Source organism: Seriola dumerili, unplaced genomic scaffold (assembly GCF_002260705.1).
Source record: "Seriola dumerili isolate Sdu_G_001 unplaced genomic scaffold, Sdu_1.0 BDQW01000432.1, whole genome shotgun sequence".
Classification (NCBI taxonomy): Eukaryota; Metazoa; Chordata; class Actinopteri; order Carangiformes; family Carangidae; genus Seriola; species Seriola dumerili.
Genome location: NW_019174687.1, coordinates 4,618,086 through 4,640,759, shown reverse-complemented (window position 1 = coordinate 4,640,759; position 22,674 = coordinate 4,618,086). Strand labels below are relative to the sequence as shown.

General features: G+C 38.9%; 1 protein-coding gene across 1 annotated transcript in view; it reads right to left on the bottom strand.

Moving 5' to 3' along the window:
* LOC111233814 (receptor-type tyrosine-protein phosphatase N2-like) overlaps positions 1 to 22,674 on the bottom strand; it is a 236,598-nt gene that overhangs the window by 202,984 nt on the left and 10,940 nt on the right. The window contains exon 2 of the mRNA XM_022761719.1: positions 17,627 to 17,677. Coding sequence (XP_022617440.1) covers positions 17,627 to 17,677 — 51 coding nt within the window. The remainder of the gene's footprint in view (positions 1 to 17,626; positions 17,678 to 22,674) is intronic.

Sequence of the window (22,674 nt, the reverse complement as noted above, 5' to 3'; positions counted from 1 at the left end):
AGTTTCTTATTTTGTGCAAAAGCCTTATAGGGTGATTTGGTTGGTTTTTAAATATGTTTTGTTTTTATTTGGCAAGTTTGCATGCCAACTAGATAGCAAGCTCACGTTGCTAGGCAATGCAAGGCAAGTTTAGCATTGTAGCTAGCTTCCAGTAATGTTGGAAATTGGACCTTAAAGCACAGCATTATCTTCAAACCCAGGCCAACAGCATTCAAATCAAAAACTGAACATAAATCACTGATGCAGATTAACTGTATAGGAACATAAAGTATTTCAGTGGAGACGAGAACATGAAACAAACAATACCCAGAAATACAAGCTACATATCAACTGGCTGCTGTGATAGAACAGACAAATATTGGCCATGAAAAATCTGTAATTTTTAAGTTTATTTCAATACACAATAATTATGAAAAGTTAATTTATCTGTAGGAGCTTTAGGATTTATTGTTTAACTTTCTGTAACAAAGTCAAAGCATCAACAGTGTGGGACTAAACTGTACACATTCCAAATTCACTCAGAATCAGATCCAACTCTTCTCTTCAGACTTGTCATTTTATGATTAAACATGGAGCCCATTACGGAATGTGACTTTTCATACTTTCTTCTAAAGAGACACAGCGTGTCATGTTGATGTGAGCTGCAGGAAAAGGCCAGTGGGAGGCTGTCTCTGAAAATGAATTAGTGGGTGGAGAAAATGTCTAGAAAGATGACTCAAAGCACAGATATAAACAGAGATATTTTCAAGCTGTGGTCACCAGTACCTGTTGACGTCATAAAGAGTAAGTGACAATAAACAAAAGTTTGAATCAGCTGCAGATGTGTCACTTTGAGGGGTTTTATTTTTTTGCAGTGGCAGCACGTGTTTGTGTCGACATGCGCAGCACAGGAGCAGTCATGCATGCTCATCAGTCAAAAATAATAGAGATGCAAAACTCTGTTTCTCTGCTAAAAGTCAAATATTTATAGTAAAATCCAAGAATCACTCTTTTCCCAGCTGCCCTGAACATAAAACTGATAGCAGCAGATTAAAGCTCACTGACTTTTTTTTCCAGCTTTTTCTTGACTACTCTTTGTTACTACTGTTCAAAGACGAAGACAAAGTGAATAAAGTTTATTTGCTCTCTTAGCTGAGATTTGTTCTACAAAAGTAATTTTCCAGGTGACAGGATCTAAAGCAGCTGCCATGAGGATCTGCAGAAGTCATCTGTAACGCCCACAATGATGTTGATAGAGGCAACAGTTGGTTATCAAACACATGGTTCATTCATCTGCTATTTTTTAAACAGAAAAACCAACAACAAATATAATCAAATTAACATGTTAAGAAAATGTATCTGGTTTCACAAATGTATGTTAAAAAAATAAAGTTAACTGACATTGTTCAGCTCAAATGTGTCTCCTATAGATAGAGTTACTACAGTAAAAACCTTTGGGCGACCAAATATCCTCAGCCTTGTTCACAGGCTTTTACTCTGAAGAGAACACCCACCTAAAAACAGAACTCACTTCTTCACATCTGCCTCCAGCTCTCAGACAGCTCGATCAATACCTGGAGTTGTTTTAGTAGTAGTGGCAGCTTTTATTGATCTACTGTAGCAGTGGAGAGACGGAAACTTGAACACTTTGATGTATTAAGGCTGCGATAACATGACAAGGTTCTGAAAACGTGTTGCAAAACTTGACACAGCTACAAATTTCTTTTTGGTTTGTCTGATAAATATCATAAACATCCTCCCAGTGAATGAGGCAAAGCTGAGAAAACAACAACAACAACATGATATCTCAGCTTTCTCTTCACATGTCACTGTGTTAACAATGTGTGTAATCCCATTTTATTTAGACAGAAATATGTTCTAATCTGTAATATGATTCATCAAAGTGAGTTTCACTGGATTTTTGGAAAATGGAAATTTACCATCGACTTGTCCTCATTCAAGAACTTCACTTAAAACAGTATTTTTATCTTGGTAATAATGAACATGAACATGAATTTTTGGGACAAAAGCAAATACTTATATAAACCTGCACCATCTCACTGTTACTCATTAAGAAATATTAAGATTAAGATTAGATAAAAAAATAGTAAAAGCACACAACATCAGAAAAGCATACAAAATGCTTGACATATCTTACTTTGAGAGAAAGACAATCCTAAGGAACATATATGCCTTATAATTACTGGTGCATTCATGTGTGAGCAGAATTTTAATTTTGCAGCTTGAGGAGAAGAAACTACTTTTAAATACTTTGTGTACTGGTTAAGTCTAAACATAATTAGTTAGCTTCCACCACTAGGGTTGTCATGGTACTAGAATTTCAAACTCGATACCGATACCCAGGAAAATACTCGATACTCGATACCATTTTCAATACTACAGGGAGAAAAAATGACCCTAACACTTATTTAAATAAAAACTGGAACAACACAAACAATAACATCAATGACAACACTATTTTTAGGTTGTCTGAGGTAGTGCAAAATATATATATATATATATATGACCTGATATATATATATATATATATATGACCTGATATATATATATATATATATATGACCTGATATATATATATATATATATATATATATGACCTGCAAATGACCTGCAAATGTATTCAGCTACAGACCTGTTTTCTGTGCTTCTGGTGCCTTGGCACCATATTTTCGTCGCTGATCAAATAGAGTTGGTAGGGTAGGCTGCCGCTGGTTCTGTCTAGTTGCTGGTCGACTTTTCTCAGCTTCAATTTGGGACTATATATAAATATAACACTTTTCAGAAAGCAAATAATTGTGTTACCCTGTTGAATTAACACTGTCTATTAATGTTACAGACGGGTAGGACTGCTAACGTTTCTGCCTAGCCTATTATTAGCCATAGCCGCTAGCCGCTAGCAGCTATCTTAATGATAACTTAACAGACGGCTAACTGCTAATAATTAAACAGCTAATGTTAACGTGTGCCGCCGGCCAGGTAAAATAATGACGCAAAATAATTCCAAACAGCACTTTTGCTTTTTTCAATTTCAACTAAAACAGGTTGCGAAGGTCCTTCTTGTCTTCACTTGTTAATTTAGTTTTTTGCTGGCAACACCAGCTCAGTGTTGTGAACGTCAACCAGCGTTCATGTGTTCAGCTGCTAGTGAGGGGAGGGGCTGTGCGGCTACCTGTCTGCAGTGGTGCTATATGAAGTTGTGACAACTGGAGGAGGCGAAGACAGCGCTGTTGGTATCGATACTGTTGCAAATGAGTATCTAATCCGATACAAAAAATTTTATCAATTAGTATCTGTGTATTGATTTTTTTGACAACCCTATCCACCACTGAACTGCATTAATACTGAGGTGTTTATGCTACAAATTACAATTACAAGCAGTAAATTATTATTATTATTATTATTGTTGATGTTATATTCATAATTGATGTTAAAAGATGCAAAATTTACTCGTTAATAAGAAAGAATGTGTGGACGCATTTGCACTTCTATACAAGTTGTGTATGTTAATGTTTGCTGTTCTGTCCGCATGCCTCTCACTGCATATCTGCATGTATGAATGCGTGTGTGTGTGTGTGTGTGTGTGTGTGTGTGTGTGTGTGTTGCATAACAGCACTCCTACATGGTAATTCAGGCCTCTGGTCTATAAATAGCCTCCGTGTCAGTGATGTCGCCTCAATCAAACTGCGAGCTCCATTTAACGGGCAGCTGAGGATGACGAGCGGCCGGACGGCACTGCTGTAATTACTCCCCACTGTCTCACCCAGTGCCTATTCTACTGTTTACAAATGAGACGGAGGAGTGAAATGAAATGTGGGTGTGCGAGGAAGAGTCAGATAAGTGAGGAAGAAGAACTATTACTAACTACTTACCTGAGTTACATAAACTTCCTAAATATTACAGATATTGGTTTGCTTGAAGCTATTTTTTGTTGCTGTAAAATAGAGATAAATGGTGCCCATGTTACCCCTGCACTGTTAATAGGCAGCAGTTGTACTGGAAACTATTATGTCATTGTTTACTTCATTTTGTAAATTTGAAAGTTTTCATGAAAATCTTTCCAGGTGGGAAAAAAGGGATACAAAGATCTTTTCTTGTCTTCTCAACCCTAACATCTGAGTACAGACAGAGGAAATTAATCATTACAAGGCTCTCCCTTCACTGCACATAATACACTTCCATCCCTGTACCTTCCAGGGATGTCATCTGAATTATCCCTCTTAATTAAACCCATCTAGAGCTGCAGTATCATGGCCAAGATTAAAATTCAATTATTTTGACACTGGGTGACAGAGTGGCCTAGATTTTACAGATGAGGCAGTTCCTCAGCAGGACTACGTTCAAGTTCTGCTGTGCTGAAGTGACCCTGAACAAGAACCTGAATCACTGCCACCTCCTGGTCTGATTTACTCCAAAGTAAAACCAAGAGAAAAAAAGAAGAAGCTATGGCTGAATTTTGAAGTCAAAGTTCTACTGAACTTTGTCTGCAATTCCTCAAATGGCCACTAGATGGTGGTTTGAAAACTGACTGACACTAGAGGGTGATCATCATAGACTGTATAAAGATGGACGAAGCCTCTGTGACATCGCCCATAGGTTTCTGAAGAGTGGTGTACAGTTGGGCCTTTAAAAATGGGAGTCCATGGGGATTAACTCACCTTTGGAGCCAGCCTCAAGTGAGCATTCAAGGAACTGCAGTTTTTAGCACCTCAGTGTTGCTTTCAATTCAGTCACAAAAGCTAACATCACTTTTTCTGTGTGCATTTATTAGTTCATTAAAAAAGATTTTTCATCATCATCATCATTTTTTTATAATGCCCCCTAATGGAGAAACTGTATTTAATCCGAACCCTTCATGATCCACTTAATTATGTGAGTAACGGCCATGTTACAAATTTGCCAGATCAGATTGGTGCATCCCTATTTCCCTCTCAGCATATGCATTGTACCCCCTGCTGAAATGTAGATTTTCTATAATAGGAGACAAAGGACAACTCATAAAACACCACCACCTTCCACTGTCACCACAGGAACCAAGTAATATCACAGACACCACCAGAAACTAAAGGTTTTAGCTCAATTTGCTCTGGCAGAACATCAATCTCTTCCTGTTTACACCGTAAAACAGATTTCCCCCCAAATTCGACCTGGTGCCTGGAAGTAAAATGTTAACAGTGACAACAAATTGATGCTTAAACAAAACTTGTAGCATCTTAGAAACTCTAAGAAACCCAAATTATAACTGCAACAAAGTGCATTGAACACAAAGCAAGATCCTGAATAAACAACTGCACCACAGGCCTTTCTTTTTCTTCAGCTCTGATCTCATATAACACCATCTCCCACCGTGTCCCAGAAGCAACATCTTGAATTATCCCTCATAATTATACTTGCATGCTTATAAATCTCTGCAGTTTATCACAGTTCACTACCACAGGGCTGCAATTCAGAGCCAGACATGTCTGCCTGTGATTTATGGTCCAGATTAGAGCAAAATGAGGATTCACAGGGCCATTCTCAGAAGCACAGGCTGTATTAAGATGGAAGAGATGGACCGGCAATGCTGACCAGATGTTGCTCTTGGTAGCTGCAGCTTCAATAAAGCTTTTCACTTCCTTACTTTCATTTGATATACTATCTTTGGATGACTGATCAATGGGTAATACTCAGGACTGTCAAAAGTACATTTCCCAATTAGTCAGAGCTATAGTTACATAGTTATAGTTATAGGTAGTCATTTAGGACAACTGCATGATGGGAACACAAGTATACAGAAGTACGTCAATGTTCTCATGGGTGCGTTGACAAACAGTGTTGTTGTACATGTCTGGACTGCATTGTTGGGCCCTGCTGACTAAAATCAGCAAACTGAGTCCTGCCTAATGAACTGGATTAAGACATCTTAATGGATCTGTTGCCTCTAGGGACCGCCACAAGTCCATCGCTCAGAGACCGCACTTGACAAGATCAATGGCTTCTGGCATCGCCTGGCAGGGCCTGGGCTGCTTTCACTGGCTAGAAAGTAAAGGGTTTCCTCCATACATGCCACCACTCTGTTCTGTCTCTTATCATTTGCAATGCTAGCACTTGTTAAATAATGTTAAAATAACATGTTGCATTTGATAAGCTACATTGGCTGCTGCGGATGCGTACAGGGCTCGCTCTGCGTGGATTTTTTTTTCTTAATGCGGTGAAAATACAACGTATCGGCGTGGTTTGACGATTTATCGGCAATGAGAAAGCATCAACCAATTAATCACTGAGTCATTGGTATTAATCAATAACCTATCAGCGCCTGCACGTTCATTAAGTTAGTTTTATTAGATGGGACAGTTCCCCTTTTATTAAGGAAGACCTCTGTAAATATGAAGATGTTTATAGTTTGATTAACCATTCTTGGCTCCATATTCTGCTGATCTGCCACTACACCGCTGTCTTATAAACTGCCATATCATGAACTGAGCTGTAGTTTTGTTTTTGTTTGTTATTTTAATCTCAGTCTGATCTACAGTATAAGTGGTATCTGTCTGCCTCATGACTCAAAATGAAAAAAGGTCAAACCAAAACATATTTTTGCTTTTGTTCAGTTGTTCTTTCTTAACAAGAATGCGGTTCCATTACAAAGCCATGGGAGAAAAGTTACAGGAACTTCCCTCAGACGACTGTCAAGCCACACACTTTTGATCAATAGCACTATCCACACCAGCCAATTAGTGTAATCAGACAAGCGTTCAGCAAATATGCCAATGACGGTAGAGGCTGTGCGAGATCATTAAACAAATACACTCAGTCTCCGAACTCCACTGGAGTGTTCAGTGTTCGCTGACCAAAGTTCCTATTAGTGATGTGCTTCCTGAGAGCAAGAACATAAGAAGAAACTGACTTCAGCACCAGTTTTCAATTTAGTTTTCACAGTTATCCCTTGATATTACATTATTCAGAAATTTCTCAGTTACTAAAGATAAGTCTTGTATGCTGATGGTAAAGTTTTATGCCTAATAAAACTCACCATAACTCTACTTTTATATTTAAAAGTCCCATATTTTACACTTTTCCAGTGTTTTATTTGAAATGTTGATCCATAAGAAGATATATTTGTAGTTTTAAGAACCAATAACCATCTCAATGTAGTTTTACATCTCCTCTCTCAGGCTTCTCTCTGGAGCTCTAGTAACAACAAGTCGGTGAGCGAATCAGAAGAGAGAAGGCTCAGAGCCTCTATTCTGATTGGCTGACTGTTTTCTGAGTGATCCAATAAAAATATAGCAGATTTCAAGTAAACACTCAGAGAAACCAAATCCTGCAAGGTTGGATGGTGGGTCCAGGTGGGTGTGGCTTGGGATGTGGCTGAGGGCAGTGACTGCTTCATTGTGACATCACAAAGTTCCAGATGTCCTGACGGCTGGTTTTAAGGCTCAGGTTCTGAATACAGGCTGTGTGCATTTCTCTGTGGACTGAGGCTTTGATACTTTCACAGTATTAATATAGAACCTAGACCTGCTTTATAATCAAACTACACATGGACATCTACCTTTATACTACACTGTTGCTCATAAAGTTGGAATAAAATATTTTTTTAAATATTTTTTAAGCGCCAAACAAATGTTATGCATGAATTCATTTTACCTGGGTAATTGGGACACATAATGTAATTATTGCACCTGGTCAAAAGTGATTACTGATGCATTTAAATAGGAATAAACTGAGGATTGTGTCTGAAAACAAAATTATTCCAACTTTATGGGCAACAGTGTATATGGGACCTTCAACACTTTATTGAACAATTAATTTTGTTTTGAAATGAAGGAAGAAACTGAAAAATGACTTTACCGTTACATCTGTTTAACACAGTAACCTAGAAATTCATTTATTCTATATCTAAAGGTGTTTGCTCACATTTAAATATGCCAAAATGCTAAATACTACATAACCATGGGGAAAGGGAAAGAAAAAAACTCCCTAAATACAATCATTTCAGCGACTCAGTGATTCTGAATAACAACAATACAGTAGCAGGCAACTATTGTGTGAGTTAATTCAAACTCAGCACAATATAAACCCCCTCCAGCAAAGAGGGGTGATTATAGCTTTCTCAGTGAAGCAGCTGTGTTATGTCACTGAGCGTAGAATTGTTCATTTTTAACCAGGGTAAAAAGAGAAATTTAATGGAAGAGGCTGACATTATTCTGTATTTTACTTATTTTCAACAATTGACTTCCTCTGTCTGTCTGCAGCACTCAGCCCTAAGCTATATTTTTAAAATTAGATCACAATTTTACAGTGTCATTTCCAAAAAGAAAAGGTTCAGTAATTTCCCAAAAGAGCTGGCTATTGTATTTATTTATTTATTTTTGCAAAGATAAACAGGAGGAAAAAGTTAATTCATTAAGGACTATTTTTAGCCATGGATTAATACACATATGGTACTCTTGCATGACAACAGGACGTTGTGTGTGAGTGAGCACAGAGGAGTAACATATACAATCAATTCATTGATGACATTGTTCACCTTTCATGGGTTTGGTTGTCATTAACAAAGACAATCACCAGCCTTATCCTGGAATTACACTGAGAGCTACTGACACTGAATGCATAAAGGGCAAGTCTCAAACCTCAAACACACATAATGAAGACAATGTCTTTTTCCCACACAGTTGCTTCACTCGTCTTTTATCAAAGCTCATGCTTACTAACCTCTTCAACTTATACTACAAACTGTAGATGAAAAATGCATCACCTCTTGTTCACCAGAAAACTCAAGCCTAATTACAACAAAATACAATGGAGAGATACAATCAAAAGCCTCTTTAGCTTTGGGCTAATCCCTGCCCTGAAAGTTTAAAACAGGAATTTCAAAAGCTGTCATGAACTCTCAACAAGCAGCAGCCGAGACTAGTAACGGAAGAAATGATTCAAATGTCCAATACGCCAATCGATCAATAAATTTAGACTCTCTTAAGATATTTTCAGCCCAGACTGCCCTTGCCATGGGCTGTTGTGACATGTCCAATGCTGCAGCGCATGTTCAGGAGACAACATGCAACAGGGCACAGTTGGGTAATGGGCCAGTTTAGCTGTGCTCCTCTCGCGCTTGTTGCCATGGTGATTTCCATCGAGTGCTTTTTTGTCCCTCACAGCTAATAAACAGGAAGGACGGTGGGCGGCTGAGACAGAGCACCCTCCTTTGTCACTGTGTGTGTTGTCAGGGATCGGCATGTGAATCCCCCATCTTGGTTTGTAAGGAACACCTGGGCTGCGTTCAGGAGAGCCAAAGGCTGTTCCTGGATGTGTTGTTCTGACAGTCAACACACATTTTTAACAAATTTAATATCTTTTATGATTTAGAATTAATTATCTTAAAGGTGACATCAGTATTTTAATGTCACAAGTGTTGCTCGTGATTACCTGATGCCTTTTCAACTGCTGGGAGTTAATGCAGGCTGTCAAACCACCACTTTATTTTTGTTATAAACAATCATTTTCCAGGTGCTGTGAGCTACCCATGGTGTGTTCTGTACTTCCAAATCGGATGAATACTGATGCAGCATTTTAAAGGTGGGGTTAGCCTCCCTTCTCAACATTTAACAGCGGTGATTGGCCTCTGTGCTGGAAAGATAAACAACTGACAGTGTAGCTATTTAGCCACATGAGCTAATGTTTTTTTTTTGTTTTTCTTAATAATAAACACACACAGGCAACAGCATTGCTATTTTAAAAACATCTAGCAGGACGGCCACTGTGCACCATGTTGCTAGTAGTTTGTCAGATTATACAGCACTGAAATACAACACAATGGAAATTTTAGGCATGCTAACTTTAGCTTTTGCTGCTACATAAAGCAGCGTGGCAACATGCCATCAAAGCCAGTAAGTATCAAGTGGTGGGGATGAAGTTTGAGGTGGTAAAAGTTGTTTTAGTGTGAACTGATGGCTGTCAGTAAGCTAACACTAACTGCACTTTTCAGCACTTAAACTGTCGACTCCCAGTACAGAGGACACTATACCGAACCCGATGTTTGCCCTAAAGGATACTAGCACAATGCACAAATTTCAGAGACCACACATGTATTGATATGAATGGAAGACTCTCACCAAGTTAGAGAATAGAACTGAAATCTTAAAAATAAGGTGTCCTCCTCCTCCTCCTCCTTTAAAGCACTCTGGCAGTCCAAAAAGTTTATGTCAAAATTCAAGGATCTATGATCAAAAATACTTAATTTGTTTTAAATAACAACAGGGTGGATGATAAACAGTTAATCTAACTATTAAAAAATCCTCTATAATGCTTTTCATCCCCCTGCTCTTTTGATTTAACGTCAAAATCAGCAGGCCATAATGTTTTATATACTCTGGATATAGCAGAGGAATAATAACACTTATCTGCAGCACACAGTAGGCCACTAGAAAAGCAGCTCTCCTCTTGCTGAGTTAACTAATACCAATTAAAGGGTAACTGGAGGCCATATTCTCTGATGGAAATTAGCGTTTCCATGCTGAGCAAGCTTCTTCAAGATGAGCTCCATTACAGCTCTGGCAGTAAAGCCAAGGGACCCAATCAACACCTGGGGGACAACAGTGGCTCCATGACAGAGCAAGAGATGGAAGACATGTAGCAACTGGGCTATTAAATACACATTCAGAAACTGTTCAGAAATCCTATCACACAAAAAAATATATGCAATTTTCATATATATAAACTTCCCACACAGAACATGAACATTTTTGTCATTGTTTTGTTTACATTGCTGATCTCATACTGTGTGTTGGTATATACTGGAATCACTGAAGTGAAGATCACAGCGTGGAGGGTTTACATTTATTTATTTTTAGGGAGCGTTGCACTTAAAGGAGCTGTTTGTAAGTTTTGCTATTCCTACATAGCTAACATTAGCATTAACAGCTGTGTACTTAGCAGTCTCATAAAAACAAACAAGCATCTTTATGATGTGGTGTCCACCATTTTTACCTTATGACCTCTTAAAACCAAGCTGTCTACTTCATCTCCAGTTGCATGTCTATTGGTTGTGACTAGTTCAGACAAACAGACCTTTCATTCCACAATGTATCTGCATTATTTTTAGAAGCATGAAGAGATGTAATATTTCCTGTATTTCACATGAAGAAGGCCTAATTTTGTGTATCAGAAAAAAAGAGTCAACAACATAACCTCAGACGACTCTCAACGATCGTCATCCACCAGGGGCTCACCTGACCCTAACGACTGTCGTTCACACGGGATAACAACAGGGTCACCTGACCCTAACGACGGTCGTCCACATGAGATCACAACAATGGTCAGGTGAAACCAGTACTTTCACAGGTACTTTGGTGGACCCACCCACAAGAGGTTAAATACCTTGGTCCTACTCCACTTTCTTGGTCAGACTAGTGCGGACTAGAGAGACCAATACATGATGAACTGATGAAGCCGCTTGGATAAGAGGCGAAACGTCTTCCACAGACAAATACAAGTCCAGTTGCCTTCGATTCAATTTGAGAGAGAGATAACTATGACCTGGACGAATGAGAACATTCACAGACAGATCAGAAAAAATGTATCTGCTTTTGAATGGTGGCCCAGACAGTTGTGTTATGGATTTTTAATTAGTGTTGTTGCTTTGGCATTCACGTTGTGGCTTTTGTTTTCATGTTGTGGCTTAATTTGCATTCATGTTGTTGTGTTGACCAGTCTGGGCCACCGTACTTTAGCATCCTGTTAATCTTCTTCTCACAGCCCCTCTGGATATATCTCGCGAATCCTAGTGGGTGTCCATGCCATTGTTTTAGTACACTTGAGTTGTTGGTAATACAAAGAGTGTGCCTTTAAGACAGAAAACAAGCTATTCTTAGCCCACTGTTAAGCCAATATACACCATTGTTTTCTATTTCTTATGGAGAAATGGAAAAACCTTCATCTACATATATTTGCTAACTATCATCAGTCGCAGTGCACAGCTCTGATTCTTTTCCTGTCATCTAACTGAACAACAGAAACGACCAAACTAAGATGGAAAATTTCAATGTTTCAGAGATTAGTGCTGTTAAATCTCCAGTAAGCAGTACGACAGAGTGTGATTAGAGCCAATTCACCATACTCCAAAAGATTGTCAACACAAACAAAGGCAGAGAGCACACTGGGATGGATTGGGGCTGCTCTCCACATCACTGCTCGTCTCTCCATCTGAAAATATTAGCAGAGCTCAGATAACCTCAGCGCATTCCCTGATCCAGGACGGATGGCCGCTGAGCAAGCTTCACAGAGCAAATATGATCCGTCACATCCCAGCACAGATCAAGTCATCGGGGGGGGGGTAAAACTGATTAATCTATTACAAGGCTGAACGATCGTAAGACAACACAGAGGTCGCACTGACAGTGAGTTTGTGCGGTAAAGGAGCTAATCGATTAGTTGGAGTTTGATGGAGTTTGATTCACCTGCTGTCCATGTTTTGTTCTTACATACATCTACACACATACTGATTAATTTGTCATGTTTCCTAGCTCAATATGAATCCAGCTATAACTGATTTTATGGCTTCTTATAGATTATCTGAACTCTGCTTTTAGATCTGTGTCATAAAATCAAATTATTTATGGAAATTACTTTTCATTATTGCATCATATTTAACAAAATATTAATCCATATCATTGAACAGCTGGGACAGGAGTAAAATAATAAAAAATTTTGTCAATAAATGTTGTTAGTCTGACTAAAAGACAGGTTTAATCACTGTAACAACACCTACATGATGCAATATAGTGACAACCTACATTGTATTGAATTATGACATATCACACAGAGAACAGCTGTCATATGTAGAAATAGCTGACTCAAACAATACATACATTAATCACTGACTCGTGCTTATGATATCTTACCACGCAGCAGCACCACACCTAAAAATAAAAGTGGGTTAAACAAATAAGTCTCAGCCTTTATCCCCGCTCCCGACCTGACTCACTGAAACAACACCCTCGTCCTCAAAAGTGAAACCTTTTAAAAGTAAAGTTTGCAAGAAAACAATGACGTATATCAGACTCACGAGTGACAGTAACGTCAGAGCTTTCCACTTGACCCAGTTTGCAAATGTGGTGCATATGAAGGCACCGCACTCCCCTGATTAATCTGCACATTTAGCTGCAATATCATGTTATTATTATAATATAATATGGACAAAAAGTGACTCTCCAAAGCAAAGTTCTTACAATATAGAAATGAACATGTTCAATCATGTCTCAAACATTCAAACAAAAGAAAAAATATTCAGATATCTTAATATCTAAATAATTATGTTGCATTAGGGAAAATGAAAGTGAAGGACAATAATGTAAAGTATACTGCATATTATTTGGGTTAATATGGATTATGTATATGGTTAATGTTACATTAAAGAGTAAAAATCATTAGTCAATTAATCAATCAACAGAAAATTTTGATAACAAAAATAATCATTTTAGTTTTGGTATGTAATTCCAAAAATATAGTTCCTCAAAATGTGAGGATCAAATCTGATGCTTCTCTTGGGACATAATGGGTGTTTGTCATTTTTTTTTAATAGAAAAAAGCAATTAATTGAGAAAATAATCCGCAGACCACACGCATTCCCCATTCACTAATGAAAATAACTGAGTTGCAGCCTTAGTTAAAACATGTATAAACATAGGAACCTTTCAGTGAGCCAGTAAGTAAGTAAGTAGCCAGTAACTGACAGGCAGCTATCCAAATGTCTGTGGCCAGATTCAGATGCAGGCTGGAGCTGAAAATGCCAGTCATCAGAGGTTTCTACACTGCACAAAATGACCATCTGAACTTATTAAATCCATACATAGTTCAATTAAATGGACTTATCTGTGGACAATCACAACAGTATCAATAAATTCCTACAAACAAGTGATAAACTCTGTCTTTATCAGTCACTTGTGAACCACTGGAAAACTCACTACCACGTGAATATATCATCATGGGCACTTTTTGCAGTGTAATCAAGCCGACCCTTGTAGACATTTGATGCTCCAGCTCTAACTGCGACATCGCTCCGTCTGCTGAGATGAAAGTCACAATGAAAATGTCAAGTCACTGATCTAGCAGTGTGTTGCGACGCAGCTGGCCCGACCTCTCTCCTTCTGTACCCAGACATGTCGGGGTGATGCGCCTGAAAATAGCTAGGTGCTCGCCACTGAATCCTGGACTATTGCGTCAACCCTCACTTTATGTGGTTTTCTAATGCTGAAGGTAAATTTCTCTGCAGGCAAAGATCATTATGTTCACATTTAATAACATCTGCCAAAAGCCCTTTTCAAACACAGATACAGGCCAACTGCACAGAGTAATGGATATACCTGTACAATACACTGAATATATTGATACATGGTAATGTGATATCATTTTGCCTATTTTTTATTTTATGATTATGTAAAATAAATATACTATATATACACACACACACACACACATATATATATATATATATATATATATGTATATACAAATATGGTCAAAATGTTTTCTTTCACAGACTGACGTGATATACAATACATGTGGTAATAGATGATTATCAAGTGATATATGATGCACTGGGTTCTTAACAAGGCAGAACAAGACGAACATTGAGTCTCTGCTGCTGAAACCTTTTACATAAACAGTCCATGATGTTTTGCCGTTACTATCTTGTGAATATCTCTGCTGTGACGCACTGAATTGACTAGAGCCTGAAGGTAACAGATCTGAGAGAGCAGTGCAGCAGCAGTTGCTCTATAGACTCTGGGTTTCAGTGTTAAAGACTACTTTACAACTTGTTTCCTCCAGGTATTGAAATATGTTTTAATTTGTCACGCTCTCCTCAGCTAAACAACACCAACCACACTCCTTGTTTCTCTCTGCCAGTAGATTATAGGCGGCTCAGGCAATCAGAGCTGCTGTGTTGCCTGATAGAGGCTGAGCTGCCAATCACCAACACAACAGACTGGCATTGTCTGCAAGGAGCAATGTGACAGCAGCTATTGAAGCAGGTCAGACACAGTGGGTGTGAACAATGGCTGGAGGTGCAGCCACTGTAGCTTTTCCACTGAGAGATCCAGCTGTCTGAGCAGCCTCATCTCACCTGACTCAGCCCGGGGGAGCTTTTCATGCTCTCTGAAAGTTGGACTGAAAGTGCAGCTGAGCCGACAAGTAGCTCCACCAAAACACATCCATTAGCATTTCAGTTCAAATCTGGGTGAGAGCAGCAACATCTTGATGTCAAACACTCACCAGTCGAGGAAAATCAAATTAGACAAGTGTAGTGTCTGGAAATAACCCCCCAAAGGTTGGACAGAGTCCTCCTTCACAGCTGAAACATCAGCTGTGGAAACACGACTACTCAACCACCATCTAACTGATATCTGACAGGTTTCTCATGACGTATGAAGAAACGGAGGTAAAGCAGTAGCTTGTATTTACTACCAGAAGGCAATGAAGCAAAGAAAAACACATCACACAAAACTGTGTGCACAACTGAAATCTGCAAAATCGATGACATACACGGATGATGAATGACATTTACTTCCCTTTGTTTCGCTGCTGTCTGACAACAGTTTCCAAACCATCATGAGAAGAGATGAAAGTCTTTTCTGTTTCAACTTTCAATTTTCTCTTTCTATCATTTTCCCCTTTATGTAAACAGATGTCTGCTCTTTCTTTTGTTGGTTAGTATATTGTTTTTTTTTTTTTACTTTAAGAAAATGTTTTTTTTACTTATTTGTTGCTTAGGAAATACAGGATAGTTTACTTGTTTGTTTTTTTTAAATCTCTTGCGTAACTGCTTGTAGCTCTATAACATATACTGTGGGTGTCCAGAATAAACACTTCGCTTCATTTTGATGCGCCATAAGGTGGAAAGTTTAGGAACCATGGAATTAGATAAATCATGCGACCTCTTCAAGGTGTCCTGCCCCCCCCCCCCCCCCCCCCCAGGGTTGGAAACCGCTGCCCCACATGCAGGTCTAAATGTTTCCACAAAGGCTTGTATATAATTGTGTTGCGTCAATCCAAATAACACCAGAAGCAACCTTAAAAAACAAAAAGCTCTGATTGCAGTGTGTTTCGAGTTTTAAAACTTTTCTAAGACCCTTGGAAATGACAAATGTAAATTTCTAGAAGCACAGAGGACATGAGTGTCACAGAAATTAAATCCAGCAGACCACCTATCCACATAAAAGAAGTTGACACATTTTTTTCATCAAGTGAATCGAGGTCACCTGAGGCCGTCACAACACAGACGGAGAGCCCGTCTGAGCGCTGCTAAAAATAAAATTCACTGCGGATATAATCTTTTTTTTTTTTTCCCCACCGCACCAGACACTGAATTACATTACGGGACGCATTTCAAAAGGACACTGTTCAGACAGGATAGGACCAAGCTAATGAATTCAGAACAAACACATGCTTACCTGAAATAAATACACATCAGGAAGCAGGTCAGAAACACATTCGCTCGACTGTGTAGCTGCCCGACGGCGTGGCCACCTGCACCTCCTAACAGACCATTCACATGCTTAATGAGATCATACAGAGGATTATAGTATTCTGCAGAGATGCTGATAAGTGAAGCCTGCTCTGCACAGCCGTGAGCTTCCCAGTGAACCAATGAAAGCGGATGATCGGCAGACAGGAAAAATAAAAAAAGGTCAGCTTAGGAAAAGATGTAGTATGAGCCGGTTATCATCCTTCTGACCCAGTGGACTCACAAGTGCTCCCAAGATTCAAAAAACATATGCAAATGATTTTCTGTGAACCAATTTCATGCTTTGAGCTTTTTTTTTTTTTTTTTTTAAATTCTAGGTTGATTCTCAGCAGGAGGTTCCTTCCTTCCTCTTGATGGGAGAGAAGCCGCAAAGGAAACAGTAAGGCAGAGACAGCGTGGGTTTATTATTTATATGTATACGTGGTTATGAGTGTGTGTGATTACAAAACACTGCAGCTAATTCTAAAGAAGGTCGTATCACTGTTCACATTAATTTAGCAAACACGTCGCCTGTTGTAACTGCCATCGTTAAAACGTTAGAGACTGAGTATGTTTTGGTTTCTGCGGTCGTACGTGTTCGTTAAGACAAATCTTGAGCAGTGGCCGAGTCACAAACAACAACGACAAAATCAGAATTCAGCTCAGACATTCAACCACTCCCAGATCATGAAGGGAACTAGATTTAGGAGCAGAACATTTTGCATGGAACACATGAATGACCTTCAACTATTGCTTTAAAAATACACATCAACTGTCTTTAGGAAGTAGCCTTAAAGAGTCATGTTACCAAGAGAGTAACAAAGAGGCCTATATCTAATGATGTTCTTCTTGTAAATGAGAGAAGGTTTAATCTAAGCGATAGCTTGTGTTATTTTACCTGCTTTTTCTAATGAGCTGATCTGTTATTAACACCTGGTTGTAAATATCAATGTTAAAAGATTATTTTTAAATCATAGCCTGAGAGCTATCAAAATTGAGTTCCATCTGGGTTGTAACAAGTGTTTTTTTTCCCCCCACAAGTCTCAACGAACATACAAAAGACCTGTAAATACATTCAAATATGCGTGATGTAATTGGTAGATTCTAATAAAGCTTTTAAAAATGTGTGTGTTGTGTCAAATATCTTACCGTTGACACAGATCTCATATGGTGAGCACAGCTCGTTCTCAAACAGGCAACCTGTATGCAGAGAAACACAGACACAAACAAACTGGTTAGCTGGTTAACATGTAAATATACAGGCGGAGCGCGCAGCTGAGAGCGCCAAATCATTCTGAAAGAGCAACAGCCAATGGGAACAGCCCCACACTGGGCCGACCACTGGTATAACTTTATCATTCAGGCAGTCACTGACATTTGCAGAGGTGGTGCTGGGCCATAGTCGGACCAGCCACAAAGAAGCATATATGTGTATATAATAAATATATAGATGATAAGTAGCAGTAACAAACTGCATTGTAAAGGCTTTAAAACGGTATTAAAAAACGCATTTAATTTGTACGGAGAAACATTTCACTTCAACAGTTATTGCACATGACGGGCAGTGGTGGTGGTGGGGGGGTGGGCGGGGGCTTTCAAAGCACTTCATAATACTGGGCGTCACTGCCACCATTCTGTGGTCATTTTCACCGCTGGGCACAGAGATGACTCTTAATAATTACTGGCAGAGTGGGGACAGTTTGACACAGACAGGGACAGGCTGAGGGTGATGACACACACCCCTCCAGGTATCTGCTGGGGTCCATAAGCACTCTCCTCACCTCCTGTGCCTCTACAGCGAGCACATGGTTTGTTGTGGCCGCTTGTTCAGGAACTGGGACACTGTTTCACTGTTTCATTTTTTTTAATCCGATTTTTCAGTTTACCTCCATTGTATCTGGGTGGAGGCAGAAATCGAGAAGTTAGGCAGAAGTTAGGTACCACAAAACCTGGACAAATAAAACCAAACTAACTACATAGCAAAATACCATTTGGGGTGTGTTTATTTATTTATTTATTTATTTATTTATTTTGAACGGATGCTTTCATCATAACCCTGTTTCTGATGTTGAAGGAATACTTTCAAGATAGGTTTGTGCCTCTTCTATTTAAAGACTGCAATATGAAACGAAATGGCTCATTAAGACGTCACCTCTTGTGTTTTGGGCTGTTTTCTGTATTGCTACATTTGTCAGCAGTGCACAGTAAACACTTGCTGTTATCCTGAGTTCACAGTGGGTTGAGGGGGGAACAGGATGATGCATCAAACCTGCTCCCTCAGTGCTCCTCTGGGAGAGGAGGGGAGGCAGCTATATTTCATTTTCCTCCACTTACAGGAGATCCGGCAGCATGTCCTTTACAATCTATGTTCCTCTGTCTGTGTCTTACTCGCTCATACAAAAATACACTGTCCTACACATTTCCACTCCCCTTTGGATAATGGCGCTATTGAAAGTTGGGGATTAAAAAAAAAAAAAAAAGAAAACTTATTGCAATGCGTCATGGAGACAAATGCATGGCTGAAGAATGAAAGAAATAGACAACAGTTGCTAGAAGCAGGTGCAACCCTTGTGCAGTAAGTGTGCTCACTGCAGCTGCTACACAATAAAAGCCCTCCAGTGCAGAGAACTGATTGTTGCTGCTACAGATGAAGGTTGCTGAGGTTAGTCTGGGTTTAAGTGAGAATAAACATAGGTCTTAATCTCTACTGTTCTACTTCTACTACATCCTCTAGTCTGCCATACTATACGATACTATATACTACACTATACCATACTATACTATACTACACTATACCATTACTATACTATACTATACTACTACAGCTGCTTTCACCTCTCCTTCTACTACTTACACAGTAGCTTCTACTGTTGCCGCTGCTGCTACTACAGTACTACTACTGAATGTATACTAAGCTGCTACATCTACTACTACTCATAGTAGTACAACTCCCACTACTACTACTACTAACCTACTTCTACTACTTTCAATATGACTATTATTACTATCACTTCTACTACTAAACCCACTAATCTACTTGCAAGTACTAAATCTGCTATCTACTAAATTACTGCTTCTACTACTACTACAGTATCTATTAAACTACTCATTCTCCTACTGACCATACTACAGCTACTAAACTACTTCCTCTATTTACTTCTACTACTTCTACTAAGATTACTTCTACTACTACTATATCTATTGTTGCTACATCTACTCATGTACTTCTGCTACTTCTAAGACTACTACTGCTACTAATGTATTTGCTGCTTCATCTACCACTACTACTACTTCCTCTACTAAACTACTACTATGACTATTACTACTATTACTACTACTACTACTTCTACTGCTTGTCCTGCTACTATTACAGCTATTGCTACAATTACAACTTCAGCCTGTTCTGTCAACATACAAGTACTACTATTATAGCACTACTACAATTATTTCCATTCCTAATATACTATTAAGTACAAGTACTGCTACTACTAGTGCTTGTTCCAATACTTCTGGTATATACAAATTAGCATTTTAAAATGTTTATTTAGCTAAGCATGTACTAAAGATGATCGCAATCAATTGCATTCATAATATATGCACTCAGGTGGGTGCACACACACACACACACACACACTCACCACACACACACACAGGGCCACACACACACACACACACACACACACACACACACACACACACACACACATTAGGAAAATATGCCAAGGACTGTTACAGGCAGGGTGCCTCATAAAACGATGGGATACTGTAACCATGGCAACACTTGCCAGTCCCTGACTTTCTCTCCAGGGATCAAAGAGTGGCAGTGGTTACCTCCCCTCATCTCTCTCCCATCACTCTGTGAGCTCCTGTTTTCATTTTTTGGTCTAATTTTTTTTTTTTTTTTTTTTTTTAATCTTTGTACATCCGTTCCCTGGATGGTTTGCTATGCATGCATGCTCTGTGTTTAGCAACACAATTACACAGCTGCACACATTCACACCTGGGGGCTAACCACAAAAACAGCTTTTGGGCACCGAGCAACTCGACTGAAACAATTTTTGAGTAATTCAAGAGCACCCAAGCATCAGCAGTTAGGCTAGAGCAGAGCTGAGCTCATTATTCATCCACATCTACTGCCCAGACTTCTCCAGCTGAACACTTCTCTGTTACAAACCTGCTGGTGCGGCCCTCAGGGAGGTGATGACGCCAACAGTACCCAAAAACAGCACCTAAAGAACCAACATGGCCATTAAGGGAGTAGATAAAAGATGTCTGTCAATGTTAAACTGCTAAAGGACTGTGTCAGTGGTGGCTGCTATAGCGACAGAATTTCCAGCTGCTGCCAGGAGAATATTGACGCTAACTTAAAGCACAAGGTTTCTATCCTCTTTTAGTTGGTTAAATGTAGCCAAACTACCATGTGTCTTACATTACACAGATGTAATCAAAAGTAGGCTAGTCATTTCTAAATACTGTCCCTCTTGATGAAATGTCAATTGTCCCTAGCAGATTTGATCAGCTGTAGCTAGCTAGCGAGTAACGCTAACTCCTTGTCCTCTGACTTAATGTTTCCAGCTATAACTAACTAGAATTACCATTTTGTAGCTGTATGCCTCTGCCAACAACTCATGTAATATAGTGAAGGTAGTAGGTTTATTGTATCATAATTAGCATATGCATTCTTCAGTTATGGCCTAAAACCTGTTCGGTGAGGTAACAGCTGACTTTGACCTTTGACCACCAAATTCTAATCATCCTTGAGTCCAAGTGCATGTTTGTGCCAAATTTAAAGAAATTGATTCAAGGTGTTTCTGAAATATTGCGTTCAGGAGAATGGGATGGACAGGATGCATAAATACACGTTTTTAATATAAGGACATTAATATGAACAAGGTAGCTACATAATATAAATAGCTGAAAGAGTGTTCCATAGTTACACAGACCTATGCAGGGTGAAAGGTCAATATCCTAAGCAGATGTTATTGGCTGCGTGATTTTGTAATGTTCCAGCTGGCTCAAAAACCACATAAAAGGGTCTTAACTATGTACACAACGGCTACGTACGTAATATGCTAAAACACCGATGCTAAAGCTACATGTCAAGGACAAAAGTCAGTATCATCATCAGATGATGATTCATTTAAGGTTGACGTGGAAACACCAGTAAACAGGCTTGCTCCTGTACTGCAGTGTACAGCTTCTTAACCCTTGCACTACAGTAGGCTACAATTTTATTTAAAAAAAAATCTAATTAAAATATAACCCTGTGTGATGACTAGCACTCACTTGGAAATGCAACAGGCCTTTTCACAGCAGACATTTTAAAGTCAAAAAGCGCAGGTGCGACTAATAACATTGACAATGTTTCCTGTAATTAGGTGGAATCAGAGTCTCACCTGTCTGTCACTACAGTACATTTCTCTTGGATAATTGCAGAAAATCACTTATGTTTTCATATTGGCTGTTATGTTGCACCACACAGGTTTTAAATTGCAAAACAAAAATAAAACCACTTACACACACACCAGAGACTCCTGCCTCTAACCAAAAACCAACAGCAGTCGCTTTCACCTTTAAATCTGCACTTGCTTTCAAGCTTTCTGAGCAACATCTCACTTTTGTCAGTGCGACCTCATTTTTTGTTACCCAGTATACTGTCTGTAACGGGGACAATATCAGAGTGAAGTGATTTGCCATAAGCTTGTGTTGTTTGCTGGATATCCATTATGTTTCTGTTTTGGTGTAATGAAAGTGAGAATCACCCGAGGCTGTATTTGTTTACATCTCTGTGGAATAAAATAGGCAGTAATCACAGTAGTTTCCAGCAGACACATCCTTGTTAGAAGCAGAAACATGTAACACAGAGATGATGTTTACAAAGAGTCAGAGTTTCATTACAGCAGCTTTGGGGCATTCATGCAGCGTTTGGGCCAATTTCTCCAAAACAGCATAATAAAAGCAAAAATATACAAGCAAGGGAATACACGGAGGCTTCCAACAGGAAAGGGAATCATAACATTTGAATGCAAAATACTGCATACATATTTTGGCAAAATATGATTCCTGATATTCATTATCTAATATTTTATAAACACAGAAAAATTTGTAATTACATCCAGTGAAATTATTACTTGGTGAAGCGATCAAAGCAGCAGGTGTTACTGTTTACATAAGGACATTTATTGTCATAAGTTTAA